The 15,304-nt window shown below is 42.8% G+C and overlaps 1 protein-coding gene across 3 annotated transcripts in view; it reads left to right on the top strand.

Annotated features, from left to right (window-relative positions):
• LOC137371359 (PC3-like endoprotease variant B) overlaps positions 1-15,304 on the top strand; it is a 906,432-nt gene that overhangs the window by 230,179 nt on the left and 660,949 nt on the right. For all 3 annotated transcript variants that reach the window (XM_068033824.1, XM_068033825.1, XM_068033826.1), the window contains one exon: positions 9,036-9,149. In XM_068033824.1, the coding sequence (XP_067889925.1) occupies positions 9,036-9,149 (114 nt within the window). The remainder of the gene's footprint in view (positions 1-9,035; positions 9,150-15,304) is intronic.

Here is a 15,304-nt window from a genome sequence, read left to right as displayed (position 1 = left end):
CTTGCATGCCACTACCTTTGTCTAAATTAAATGCCATTTGCCAATGGGTGGCCCATTCTCCCAGCATATCTAGATCATTTTGGATTTGATTGCACTCCTCTGCCATCTTAATCCTTACACAATGGAAAACCCATTGGTGAAATAATGAGGCCTGGGAATTAAAATATTTTTGGCTAAAGTGGGTGAGTTGTAAACTGAAACAAGAACACCTCTGCCCAAAACTAATCCACAGTTAAAATCAGGATCAACGGAACAAGAAGCCATTAGATTTGACACAGCATGGAATGCAATTCTAGGCCAGTGTTAAATTAGGCTTCACAAGTGCCCAGAAAGTCTTTATGATTTCCTCAGTACTCTTTAAAACTGCTTGCCTTTAATTTACATTCAACCACGAATCAGCAAAACTCACTCTTGGCCAGCAGGATTGGGGTTCTGTTTAGTCGCTGCAAACAAGCTACTGCCTGATTGGAATGTAAACAGAGCATTAAAATAATCTTAGTGCAATGGACAGTAGCATTACTAAGATACAAATTTATTCTTTCTCTCCTGAACTATTGGGCCAAATTTTGCACAAGGCATCTTGCAGTGCATGCTGTTAGTTAGACTTTTTCCTGCACCCTTCAGCATGAAATCTCAATGCCCTGTAAGTGCAAGCTGATAATGATGCAACAAGGGAAATCGGCATCTGGAATCTTGGTGAATAGCACCAATTGTCTATCTCCTTAACTAATGAGATTTGAGGATTGAGAAGGAAACAGGAACGATGGGGAAAGAGGGTGAATTAGAGTTAAATCAGGTACAGCAAGAGAAATCAAGAGAGGAAAAGAAAGATTAGATTAAGAAAGAGAGAAAATAGACAAATGAGAGCTAAGAAAAAATTTAAAGCAATTATTTTTTCAAAATCTCAAGAATTTACTGCATGCTGGAATGAGTCAGCAGTTTAAATAGTTCCCTTTCTTGGCCAGAGAGATTGGCATTATATTAACAGCTATCACATTGTTTTAAAAGGTACTTACGCCATTATGTTCTAGCTTTAACTTTATGGGATAAGTTCAATTTGAGTTTAATGTGCAAATCCAGCAAGTTTTTAAAAATAATGGGGAGGTTGAGGGCGAGATGCATTTCAGTGAAGCAGTGTAAATTGGCCAAGTTATGGCAATTCCCAACTCACGCGCATCTCTTCACTTGAACTTGCTTGCCAGTTTGTCCATTAATAAAAGCATGCGTCATGATCTCACTGCTATTTTCCAGCAAGATTTGGGCCATTGTAATTGAAACATTTAAATTTTGGAAAAAATAACAGTGATTGCACACATAAATCAACTGGGATATTGTATCCAAATTTGACTCCACGCTTTAGGAAGGATGTGAAGGCTTTAGAGAACATGTAGAAAGGATTTAACAAAATGGTCTCAGGGATGAGAGCCTTCAGTTACGTAGATAGACTGGAGAGGCTGGAGGGTTGGAATATTCCAGCTCGTCATTGATCTTGGCGGCGAACTTTGTAAGCGACAGGGCGCACGCGCGGGATTTGCCCCACGAAGCTGTGGCAGCTCATTTACATGGCGGGGGTGGAGCGCCCATCCCAATGATGTAGAGGGGGCAGGCGATTTGTCCCTGGCAATGGCATCCGATGCCACCACGCAGGCGTCGGAGCCATTTCTAAGCCCTTCAGAGCATTTAAATTTTTAAAGTCACAATTTTCTGAAAAATAAAATTGAACATTTATTCACAGTGCCAATACTCTTCTCACCCCACCACAATGACTACTCAGTTTATTTTTTGTACTCCTCCCACCCCTCCCCCACCACCCCCGCCCCCACACAAAAAAGTAGCCTCTCGATCCCGACCTTTCCACCCCGAACTTTCTTTATTTTAACCTTCAACCCCTTCCCATCATCCCCTCAACCAATCGCATTAATTTTTGTGGTTCCCCCCCACCACCCTGAAAACTTCACTCCTCCCCCTCCACCTCTCCCAACCAGTGTTCTGCCCGGAAAATACCTCCGGGCGAGGCCCACCACAGACCTCGACGTCGGGAAGGCCCCGCTCCATTTTACAGGCGCCAGGACACCTTGTGGAGGCAACACCGCTGCTCGGCAACAGAGACTTAATTTAAATATTAAAATCGCTGGTAATTAATGAATAATTACTTATCTCTCCCAGAGGTATTTTCTGGGCCCCACTGCCACAACCCCCAATGTTGGGGGGCTGGTAAAATCCAGCCTGGAATTGTTCCCCTTAAAGAAGAGAAGGTTGAGTGGAGTAGGATTACTCAAAATCTACAGGGGTCTAGACAAAGTAGATAAAGAAAGCCAGAGGACACCGATTTCAAGTGATTGGCAAAAGAACTAACAGAGAAAGGAGGAAAAACATTTTTACACAGCAAGTGGTTTGGATCTGGAATGCACTGCCTGAGTGTGTGGTAGAAGCAGATTCAATCATGGCTTTCAAAAGGGAATTGGATAAGCACCTGAAGAGGGAAAATTTGTAGAGATATGGGGAAAGGGTGGAGGAGTTGGGACTAGTTGAGTTGCTCTTGCAGAGTGCTAGCACGAACAAGGCAGGCTGAGTGGCCTCCTTCTGTGCTATAACCATTCTATGATTGTAATCCAAGAGATAATCAAAGTATGTGAATCACTCACAGGCTTAATATGAGTGTTTCAGCAAAATAACAGACTGTGACAGGCAGTGAAACATTTGCAGGATACTGAGGTGGAGCTTGTTTTCGAGGTACTTTGCATCAAGGAAGCTGCTTTGGACTACCCACAGCCCGCCAATCCCCATGAAAGAAGAAAGCTCTAGAAGGCATTATCAGATAAGATCCATTTTTTTGATAAGTTGGGGTGGGAAAGCTGTTGAGAATAATCTAAAAAATTGCATTGCTATAAAAATTAGACACCATGAAATATAAAATGGAGCCAACTGGTATCCTATGATAATGCAGTGCAGGTGAGAGGAGACCGATTCAATTGTTTTCCCCACCATATGGTAAGGAAGTTAAGTCTAATAAACAATTGTCAGAAATTATTTGTATCTTTGAAACTCTTGTGGCTGGATATAAAGCCCCTCCGCCGTCGAGAATGGTGGCCGGGGCGGGGGGGTGGCAATGAAGATCAGTGTGGTGGAGGCACACCACCGACCCCGACGGTGGCAGGCCCCATGCCGATCTCGGCGGCGGCAGCAAGGCCTCACGGTGACCGCCCCACCTCTCGGCGACAGGACCCCCATTTTAATATGTAAACTAATTTACATACTTGATTTAATGAGGATCCCGTCGTCTCCTTAATCGCCGCACCGATCTTCATTCGGGCGGTTGACAATATCGCGCCTTCAAATCCCTGTTCGGGGAAACGTGGCACCTGTGGGGAGGGGGAGGAGTATTTTTACTCTGTGCAGGAGGCGGGGGGAGCAGGGTTAAAATGCAGTGGATTGGTCAGGGGAGTGATGGGAAGGGATGAAGGGCAACGTTACCGAACTTTGAGGGGGGGGAGAGGTCAAATTCTCATTATTCAAATTCCAGGTGAGAAAAGGGCACGAATGTCTGGAAATGCCATTGGGGGTGGTGGGGGAGGGGGGAGTGTATTTAAAGGTAATTTAATTCTGTTTTGTGGAAATTGAACTTAACTGGCCCTTTAATTTTTAACTGTCCATTGAGGGCTGTAAGCCCTTTAAAAATGGCGCTGGCGCCTGTGCATTGGCACCGGACACCGTTGCCTGCAGCAGCTCACCCATCCCCTCCTCATCATCATGGGGGTGGGCGCTGCGGCCATGCAAATGAGCCGCCGCATTTGAAATCGTGGCGGCCTCTTAGAATACAGCCCTTGATGTCTATTTAGTAGTCAATTGCATTTTAGGAAGGAAAGTTAAAGATTTGTAAGATATTTAAGGCAAGTATGACATGTTCCCTACTGAAATCTTGCACTTTTTAAATTATATAATGTAGGAAATGTCAGATAAATGCCAATAAATTAGATTGTTTTAATAAATTCGGAATAACAATTAATTTACACAGTAAACCTTAATATTGTCATGAATAGCCAGCACTAGTAAGTTTTAGGAAGAGGTTGAGCAGTGTTGTTGACAGTATACAATAATTTTGTTAGCCAGGGGTTGCTTTTTGTTTTCAGAGAGCTTAATTCAGGATTTATAACCAGCTTGACTTCTAATAAGCTGGACTTTCTCAGCATATGCTCAGTACCAAGGTACATGGGTCACCTCAGTCAGGTCGAGCAGGTCAAAGGAGCCTCAGGAGAAAGTCTATAAACTAGTTCAGCTGGTAGGGCATAGTTACTGACCTCGTCTCCTTTCAACCTCCACAAAGGAATGAGCAGAAGACTTCAAGAAGAAGAAAGTGACCTCAGCAACCTTGCAGAGCAATGGTATTTTTCTTTTTCTCGATATCCAAGAGGAGGATGCAGTTTAGCTACATTCTAATTTGGTAGAACCATGATGATCCATGGAAATGGAGGGCTGGATTTAACATTCCTGGATTTAACGTTCCTGCCGCCAGGAGCAGTGAAAAAAGTGGTGGTCCACATGTGCAGGCCATGCACTGCCATGCCACCGCAATCTAGTGCATAGCAGCTCAAGATAATACGCCAGTTAGGCCACCCCAGCCCCCTCCCCCATCAATCATGTTGTGGGTGCAGGCTCTGTGACACCAGCAATGACGTCAGCTGCCTCTGCACAGGTGCTGGTGCCATTATTAAAGGGCAGACAGACTTGCCATTAAATTTAAATCTTTAAACCCGTACCCCCCCCCCCCAGTACACTGCAAAAAGATTCGCCCCTTTCCTCACCGCACCCCCCCCCAACAATACTTACATATATAGTTGCCCTCTCCCCCACCAAAACACTTACATGGAAGATTTGACCTATCCCCCCACACCTTTTCAAAGTGCAGAGGTCACCCCTTCACCTGTTAAATCCCCTATGCTATGCATGCTGATGTGACCCCGTTCTCCCCCTACACACTACACTAAAATCTTAAGTACCCCCCTTCCCCACCTTGGTGGCGCCAGCTGGACAAGAAAGTGAAGGCGCGTGAATGCTGGCCGCCACACAGAAGATGACGGGCAGCTGGTAAGATCATTGTCAATTTTATTTAAATGTAATAATTTACTTTATTTAAATATTTAAAGGCAAGTGCCATCACCCAGCAGTGGGGGGACCACCACGGAGCCTCACTGCCACCGGGAAGATGGGGTCCGGCACTCCCAGCGTCAGGCTGCGTGGCAGGCCACTGCCGGTACAATCTTCCGGCCCTTCGCCACAGATCCCGATGTCGAGACCTCAACAAAATTTAGCCCGGAGAGTCTAAATAGGCAGAACTGATCAAGCGTTTTGCCAGATGGAGTGAACATGTCACCAGTCTTGTAGTGTCTCGGATTCAAGATACACCTTCTGCTGTTTGCTGTTTGCTCCTTCCTTCATTGTAGCTTGCCAAGTCACGACCTGGAACATTCACACGACAACTACTGAAAAAGAGGACAGGGAATATACCCTTTTTTCTATCTTTCAGCCAGATAAAATACTAACTATAAACACATGACTTGGTTTGGAACTAGGCTGAGAACTGGAATATCTTTCAGAAAAGAACTGTATGCTGCCCGAAGAGAAATATGAAAATGAAATTGTACTTCTGTAAAAATCATGTATAATTATATATCACAGTACCCATGTGAGTAAATTAATGTATTGTTAAATTGGCTTGGCATTTTCGAGGCAGCAAACATTTTCAGAGATCCTGTAGCTGGCAGAATGTGGGGGGCAGATTAAGCATAATTATTAAAATATATCTTACTACTTTTGCCTAAAATCTACTTATTTAATATTATAAAGAATCATTAGTGTAGGATGGAGCAATATACTTAGACCGTGGTAAATTTGGTTTAATAAATGAATGGAATTGGCAGCAGGAAATTAAGGGGAAAATACCATGTATAGTGTTAAAAATACAGAGCATCAAATGATGCTTTCCTTGGATTTAGTAACATCTGGCCTGTTGTTTTTTTTTTACACTGGTGTGGGTCTATCAGTGTGTATCTCCACATAGCTTATCATAATTAGCATTCTTTTCAGTCCTGGAGGTTGATCAAGAGAAATCAGCGATTTGAAAACTCAGTAACGGCGAAGTACAAAGCAGTACACAGCTGGCACTGAATTTTTAAAGTGCTGACACCTCCTGATCGGGTATTCAGCACTGAAAAGGATAACGGTTCTCGTTAACTCTGTAGAGTACTCACTGACAGACATGCTACTGATGCAGATGAGGGGCCCTTTGCCAATCTCAGAGCAAAAAATTGAATATGTGTGGAACTTTGGGAAGAAGATTAAAACTATGATTACTTCTACCAGGTAGGAGAGATTGCAAATAGGGATCCTCACTAATAGGACACCTTTAAAAAAAAAATCCAATTGCTACAAGATAATGATTAATTTTCTTTTATTTTGTTCCAAAGAATCTATGGGAAATTGTAAAACTATAGCACAATGTGCTGGAGTCTGATTGTATATACCATTTAACAACAGATTGATCAATGGCCATCTTGATCTCAGTTTGGTCTTCCCTTGTGAGAAATGGGTCAGGAGGCTGACAGTAACATGAACAAAACAATAAGGGCCCATTTTATGCACAGTCTTTGATTAAGATAGTGATGGTTGCAACATCCTGATGTTTTAATGTAGATGGGGCGATGAGAGAACTTATAAATAGTGTTAGGTGCCTCAGCTTGAATCCGTTCTTTCCATTTAATCCAGTGCCATTGCAGCCACAAACTGAAAGCTAATAATTTTGGTGAGTCCTGAAATAAAGCTAGAAGCTTGAATTCCTGCCATTAGCCCTCGATGATGAATAGGGTTAATGAATACAAGTAAGTGGTCGGAATCTGTGACCAGCTGCATCAAGGTAGGTAATACAGCTCAGATTTAATTGGGAGCAGGTATTGGTAGGCTGTATTACTTTAATTGGTAAGGAGGATTTCTAAATGGAAAGGACAAAGTATAATGGCCAAATTGTGCTGTACAATGGCACTTAGGCTGGGATTGTATGCATTCGTTAATCTGCTGAGGAATGAGGCAATTCTGAACAATTTTCTCAGTGAAACCAACTCCAGAAAGCTTGTCCCTTTTGTTCTCCCTTGGGAAAATGCAAGATTGAAACAGAAAATACCTCTATGGAGGCAATCATTTGCCACGTGTGGAAAGCGGATACAGCTGTAAACTATGAAAAAGGGATCTTTGTAGTACAATAAAGGATGGAAAAGGAGATAAAGCCATGGATAAGAGTGGGCTTGTCACTGCTTCAGTGAGGGTATAAAATGATGACATTTACAGTGACAATTGAGACCGTAAAAAGAACTCAGTAAAATTTAGAGATAGAAATTTGATCTTTAAAAGACAGGCTGTGATAATTAAAAGTAGACTTAAACTGTTAAGCAAGTCATTAATGACAGAAGGGTTATAGGAGCCTTTTAAAAAGTTAATGATGCAGTTGCTATTACCCTAGGAACCATATTTTCTATTCAAATCAACTACACTTCATTATTAGATGATAACGTAACTGTACACTTAAATAGTATGTTGGTTTGTAAATAAGAGTGGCCTTTAAATGCCAAGTCATTAATCTCAAGGAATTATTTAAGAAGCTTATACCATTTAGTATTGTGATGACATCAGCGTTATTACCACAAAGTTTTTTTTTAAATACAATAAAGTGCCAGGCTGTGCACTGAAGGGCATATCTTCATTAAATTTCTTTAAATTATATCATTGTAGTTGAAATAGTAAATTTATGTTGAAATGAATAGGGAACCTTGTCTTTAAAAATAAAAGGATTCCAATATGACACCACCCTCAGATATTGGGATCTTGCACTGAATTGTATGCCCTACAATTAAAGGTTACATGGTACAAATAGAAAACAATTTTCTTAATTAAATCTGCCATACTTGAGTCTTTTTTTGTGCAATGAAATGTTGATGTTGCTCATGGTTACAACAATATTAAAGTAGATTATCACAGCTGCTGTTATATTATCACAATAATCAATACCTATCTGATCTGACAGCCATGTTAGTCTGGTCCTGTTTTGAGGCCTATGCATGGCTCTGCAGAGGTGATACGCACCTAAAGCCAGAGGCCCGAGGAGTGCTAGAAAGTGGTCCTCAGGCCTCCTCTACATACTCAGCTGAGCTGCCTGCGGAGGCATGACCAAGAGAAACCAATTTCAGGCTGCCTGCTTCACTGGCAGTTGCCCTCAATTAAGTCATGGGAGGAGGATTGGACCAAGCTACAGGGCCGAGGGTGGCTGGGGGGTGTGGAGATGGGAGGTGATAGTGACTCCTGTGGAGTTGGTGGAGTGCTTCTACACCTCCTAGATCTGTAGAAATGTTTGAAGTTTTTGAAAAACCTAAACAAATATTTGCCTTTGATTGGCTGCAGGAGTCACTGATGAATCCAGAGCACGGCAGCCCTGAGAACTGCTCTGCTCAGGTGGCCAGTTTATCAAAGGGATTCTTTATAGGGGTTAGTCCCCTAATTTACATGTTCAAGGGGCCTTATGTCTGTTTTAGGTTGTGGTGCCTAAAAAATGGGTCCCACAAATTTGGCAGTGAGACCAATGTCTGTGTGGAGGTTGGGCACATGCCATCCCACTGCTAAATTAGTGCATTTTGCGTCCACTTTACGCAAACTAATTTCTACCCTAATGCGTTGAAATCGAATTGAGTAAGCTCAAAACCTCGACCACAGTCCCTTGGTATTATATAAGGAAGATTCCGCCCCTTCACCAGCACACTGTGTTGAAACTGTCACTACATGATGTTTTGTAAACTCCCAATGGACTTGGGCAAGGCAAAAGTTTCACTTATAACTGTATTGACAGCATGGTCTGAGACATCCTCAGTAGAGTGGCTTAAATGTTTGGCAAATGTTGAGCCTATCGCTATCAACTGTATTGCAATAACACTCATGATAATCAATATTGTCGTTCAATGCATTTCATAATCTGTTCTTATTTTGTGATGATGCAGGTTGGAAATCTAAAAGGGTTCCACATATTGAAGTTTCCAAGTAAACGATTCAGGAAAAGAATCAAAAATCGAAGTACAGACCGACTGCTGAAACGGCTTTCCCAGGATCCCCAGGTGGGTTTTGTGTGTTGGTAAATGCTGAAAAGTGAGATGGGCACCTCTGCTAACGGCTGAATTCACATTTTCAAAGCAACCCTGTCTGATCCACAAGTCTTGGTATGTTAAACTGAGATTCAACTAGAGTTTTGAGACATTGTCAATGTACAAATGGCAGATTACAAGATTGTAACCTAATTAATATATTTTTCATGTATCAAACTAGAATATGTCACACCCAAGATAATTTTTACTTCGTTTGCAATTATATTAAATAATGCATTATTTTCCTTATTATTATAAAAATACATACTTTAAAATATTTAAAGAATTAAAAAAAAACTATTAACCGAATAGTCATTAGTTTCCTTTTTTATAAGTAATTTGTTTTTGTTCTTTGGTTTTTCTGCAGATGTTAACCTTTAACCTTTAAAGCCTTTGCGATTGATAAGGATTGTACTAAATCCTGAACATGATATAGTGATGGTGTACAAACAATTCATTGCACACACATAACGCTTGTTAAAAAGTCTTTGTTTAATATTCCAGTTTAAATGAACCTGTAATCTGTGGATTAATAACTAACCAGTACATTAGTTTTTTTTTAAATTGGTTAAGCTTTTTAAAATTAAAACCAAAATACTGCAGAGTTCTGACTAAAGGTCATTGACCTGAAACGTTAACCCTACCTTCCTCTCTGCACAGTCACTGCGTGACCTGCTGAGTGTATGCAGCATTTTCTGTTCAATCTTCTTTAAAAAGTTAACCCCATCGTCTGTAATAATAAACAAGCTGTTGCACAGCAGTTTCAGCTTTGCATCAGCACAAGCTGTGTGTTGTGATATAGGTGTATAAGTATCAGGTCTCACACCATTTGACCTTCACACCCATTGCAGTATCACTGCAGCCTGCTGCAAAGCCAGGTTTAAAAAGTTCCCAGGATGTCCAAGGGGAACTATTCCCATTTAATTTTGAATCATCTTAGTATGAGCGACATATAGAAATGTTTTGAAACAATTGACTTTTTTAACATGCCAAGAACTGGTTACTCAGTTTTATATTTCTAACGCTTTTTTTCATTTATGATCGAGACCTCTGGATGTAGTATAATTGATCCTGTGTTTTTGTTCAGATTAATAGGCACCAAATATTATTGGTAACTCTATTGATAACATACTTTGCCATCTCTTCTTGGTTTTGCTGAAAGAAATGCCTGTGTTGTTGGGTCACAAAATTACAAAACAATTCAAATAGAAATGTTACTGAGTAGCTGATTTGAACAGACAAGCATTTTGTGAAGTAAAATAGTTCTAAAATTTAATACAGCAGATGAGTGTAAAATCTTTCTGTTTTTGAAATATTTTACTGCAAACCTAATGGAATTTGTCACTAACTAAATATTTCCAAAATTACAAGATAAACTGACATAATTAATCTTTATCAAACTAATTAGTTGATACAACCACAGAAGAAAACCACTACCTGTTTTTTTCTTTTTGAATACAGAATGAGCTTTACTGGCTGGGCAAGCAGTTTTAATTATGTTGGTTTCTAAATCTATCATTATTGTCATTAGCAAGAACAATAAAAAGAGTTTGCAGATTTAAAAAAAACTATTATGTTGGCTAATGAAAAGAGAATTGAATGAATGAAATCATGGAGATGCTAAAAGATTAATTGTTGTAACTATTTTATGTGACTAACTGGACAATGGTTTTGGAAATCAAAATAATCTGTGGCCAACCTAAGTTGTTGATGAAGTGTAAATGGAATCTGATGATATAATTGAAGCTCTTGTTGCTGTGCTAAATAGAAGGTTGGCTGGGTTGGGAACAGTATTGAAGTATACAGGTATAGTCACTGACTGAAATGTTCAAATCCTCTACATTCAACTTCAGCAGGGGAATGAAATGGGTAGTCACAATTTGGCCATGTGTTATGCACCTGCCCAAACTTCCTTTCCATTGACCTCAATTTGCTATGTGTGCCCCTGCCAACATTGAATTTCACTCCCAGTGGTTCCTGTGCTGCTGCACTCAGGATGGATAGTGACAGTATTAAATGATAGAGATGTGTGGATGAATAGGAATTCTGTAGTTTCTTTCTCGCTTACCTTTTAACATTCAGAGATTTTTTTATGCAGAACTCAAGGGATTAAATAGGTTTGGGTACAATCCATGGTATAGTGGATTGTTTGTGGTCTGTGGAAGCAGTAGGCAGAATGGTCTCAAAGGCCTTTTGTGTTTCTGTGTCTTGTGATAAATTTATTCCATTGGGTTTAGTTGCACAGGAAAAGGAGTACCTATAAAATGTTTCTTTATGACATTTCCAGCACTAGAAGTGTATGCAGGAGGAACTTCCAGTCCTCAGTTACATAATGACCAAAGAAAAATAGAAGAAACCTGAACACCGTTCACCTGATGAGCTGTATTCAGTTGCCAATACCAGCAGCACTGCTCAGCATGACTCAAAAACTAATGACAGTAAATTACCTTAAAGGCAACTGCTTCCTGCTGCTGTAGGCAGGGAAGACTTAATATGGTTCAATGGGTGCTTCCTGATCAAATTTAGTATTTCCTATTTTTGCCCAATGCTACTACTGTATAAACTCATGTCTACTGGAAATGAAGAATAGTATTGTTTATGAACACTTCATCATAAATCACTTTATGTATCTTGAGAGATGAGAGCAAACGGAGTTTTTTTTTAAATTGGTTCCTATGGAAAATATCAAATATTAGAAATAAACCATAGAAATGTTGTCTGGATCAGGTAGGAAGGAGGAGGGCAAGATTTTCGAAGGCTGATGGGGGTGGGACCAGAGACAGGCGGGCCAGGAGTTTCACCCCACTGGCCAGCATGCCAGTTTGCTTGCCCCATCCTGCCCCCGAGCCATTTTTGAGCCGGGCAGGTCTGGGGTGGAACAGCTACACACCTGCAAGTGGCAACTGAGGTAATTAAGGGGCCCGTTAAGGCTCCTCTCCCACACTGACTAGAATTTTCCAGTCAGCAGGCAGGCCCCACACTGCGGTTAAAACATGGCCAGTGAGAGGGGGCGGTCTCCAGGCAGGAGATGGGGATCGGTGGGTGGGTCAACGCTTCATCCCACTGGGGACTCTTCCCCTGCTGTGGCTGTGGGACCACAGCTGTGGCTGCTGGCCATCCAGTGGAGCAGTTACAGCCTGGGAGCCGTAGCCATTTTTAAATCAAATTTTTTAACCTGGTCTTCAGAGGGCACCTCCATTGTGAGGTGCCCTCTCTATCTCTCTCTGCAGATATTGGCAGCTCCCACCTCAGATGGTGAGCCTGCCAATGTGTCATCACTGGAGTGTCTCCTATTGGCCCTCGAGCCTCGGGAGCCTGCCTGCTGCTTTTAATCAGATGGTGAACTCGTCCTCTGGCCACTAATTGGCCAGATCACCAAAAATTGTGTCAGTTCACTACTCCCGACACAGTGCAGGTTTGGGACCCACATTTGATTCCAACATCAGGTTCGAGACACCAAATGGAAAATCCAGCCCACAGTGTCAGAGTGAGGATCGTGGAACTATGTGTGCCTGAGTGTCTGTATATATGGGGTTGCAAGCATAATGGGCAACATTTTAACTTACAAATTGGGCGGGTTTGGGTCGGATGTGGGGGATTGGTGTCAACATCTCAGGAATCTATTTCCCGACCCAAACCCACCCCAAATTGTCCATTTCCAGCTTTAACTGAAGCCAGAACTTGGCAGGTGACCAACCTGATCCAAGGAGACAGCTTGCAGTTTTAAATATGGTAATGAGACTGAGCCTCGCTGCCATTCTGCTTTTAAAATTTACCAGCTGGTGACCCAGTTTCCCAACCATCGAGTAACCTGGTAGCTTCCTCACTTGGAGGACTTGGTGGATTCAGGAGGTAAATACTTTCACATCTACCTCCTGGATCCAGGTGCCAGACTGAGAACCTCGGTGATCACCCCCCACCAAAGCCTCCGATCCCACCACGAAGTTTCCATCTTCCGCCCCCACCACCACCAGGCCCTGATCTTCCTCCACCCCAGGCCTCTGAACACCCTCCCCCACCACCAGGCCCTGACTTCCACCTTCCCCCACTATTGGGCCCTGATTTCCACCCCACCCCCGACAACTACCAGGCCCCGATCTTGCTTCACTCCCAACCCAAGGCCTCTGAACACCCTCCCCCACTACCAGGCCCTGATATCCCACCCCCCAAAAACCAGGCCCAGATCCCCTACCCCCACCACCAGGCTCTGATATCCCCTCCCCCCCCACAACCAAGCCTCGATGCCTCACCACCAGGCCCCGATCCCCCACTACCCACTTACAGGCGTGATATCACACCACCCCCACAACCAGCCCCCAATTTCACCACCACCACCACGAGGCCTCTTTTTTCCCCACCCCCTCCTCCCCAACCACTAGGCTTCGATCTCCAGCAGCCCAACCCAAGGTCTCCCACCTTCCCACACCCACACCTCTGGTTGACCCCCCCCCCCACTCTCCTCCAGTCACCCTCCTGACCCAATCGACCCCACCCCCTCTACCTGGTTGGCCCTGTTCCCAGCATGAGCTAACCTGCAGCTGCTGTCATCGGGAATTGATCACTGATGTCAGGGATATGATGTGGAGTTCAAACTCCACAGCATGTGGGGCAATCCCAAATTGAGGGTTCCCCCCGCCCCCAACCCTGACTTTCTAACCGACCAGCTCCCTGTGGGTCAGGTCAGTAAAATTATGCCCGTTGTCACATTTCCTCTGCAGTGGTCTCTTTCCTCTGCCACTGCAACAAATTGGAAGAAGTCCGCTATGTGGGGGAAAAAGTGTTAAAATGGTCAGAACTTCCCAGTGGTATGACGGTTTTCCATTTTGTTAGATGTTCTACTTATGATTTAGATTATTGTTGTCCCTTAATGAGGTAGAAAATTGCTGTTGAAGTCTAGCTATGGCTGTGATAAATGTAGCACATTCATTCATTCACAGGATGTGGGAGTCGCTGGCATACGTGCTCATCCATAATTGCCCTTGAGAAGGTGGTGGTAAGCTGCCATCTTGAACTTTTGCAATTCTTGTGGTGAAGGTGCCCCCACAGTGCTGTTAGAGAGCGAGTTCCAGGATTTTGGTGCAGTGATGATGAAGGACATCGATATATTTCCAAATCAAGATGGTGTGTGACATGGAGTGAAAATTGCAGGTGGTGTTGTTCCCATACACCTGCTGCCCTTGTCCCTCTCGGTGGTAGAGGTCATGGGTTTGCGAAATGCTGTCCAAGAAGCCTTGCTGCAGTCCATCCATTATAAAGCTGAGTTAGAAATATCACTGTGATTGTAGTATATTGTGATAGCTGAGCATTTTATTATATTGCCCTCTCTGTTGGGGAGGTTTAAATAAAATTAGTTCAATAACGTCTGCTTGCTGTGAGTCCACGGGTGGAAATTTATGCTGGCGGCGGGGGTCTTGACATTGCTGGAATCTGACGCCAAGATCCCTGCGTCGCCTCTTGTACGGAATACCTGCCAAATTTAGTGCCAATGAGAGACTTAGCGTGACAGCAGCAGGCTTTACATAGGATTTAGGACCTCGTCGCTGGAAGTCCCGGCCTTGCAGAGCTGCCGGGCAATCAGAGACTTCCAACCCCCCGCCATGGGGGAGAGCATAAAATTCCACCTCGCATGTTAGTTTTACTCAGTGCAATACAAAACAGTTATCAGGCTCCTGGACCACAGTCACCAATATTTTTACGGTATTGTTTATGTTCTGCAGGATATTTACAATGGTATGCACATAGTTAGCATACGCATAACACTTACTACTCAAGGATCGTGTTTTAGTGAGGTTGAAGTATGGGCTTTCATTGTCTCCTGTGCGTGTTGTGCCATGATTGAAAACTTTCAAGGTGCCTTGTCTTTCTAATTTGCTACATGCGATTGACTGTTTACTCAAACCATTTCTAGGTTCCTTGGTTTTTACATTCAAGTCTTGTTCTTGAACTTTTCCGAATGTTTAATTTCTATCCCACTTTTAATTTACAAACAGATAGTTGTAAGAAGAGCATTTTATTTGGAGGTGTGTAGGAATTAAATAGAAGCAGGAGCGCTTTCCTGGTCCCACAAGGAAATCTGGGTCTGAATATTAACAGGGAAAGGTTACAAAGGTGGTGGGAGAGGTGGAGCT

Source organism: Heterodontus francisci, chromosome 6, assembly GCF_036365525.1.
Source record: "Heterodontus francisci isolate sHetFra1 chromosome 6, sHetFra1.hap1, whole genome shotgun sequence".
Lineage (NCBI taxonomy): Eukaryota > Metazoa > Chordata > Chondrichthyes > Heterodontiformes > Heterodontidae > Heterodontus > Heterodontus francisci.
The sequence above is the reverse complement of the archived record's forward strand: the minus strand, read 5'-3'. Positions and strand labels throughout refer to the sequence as shown.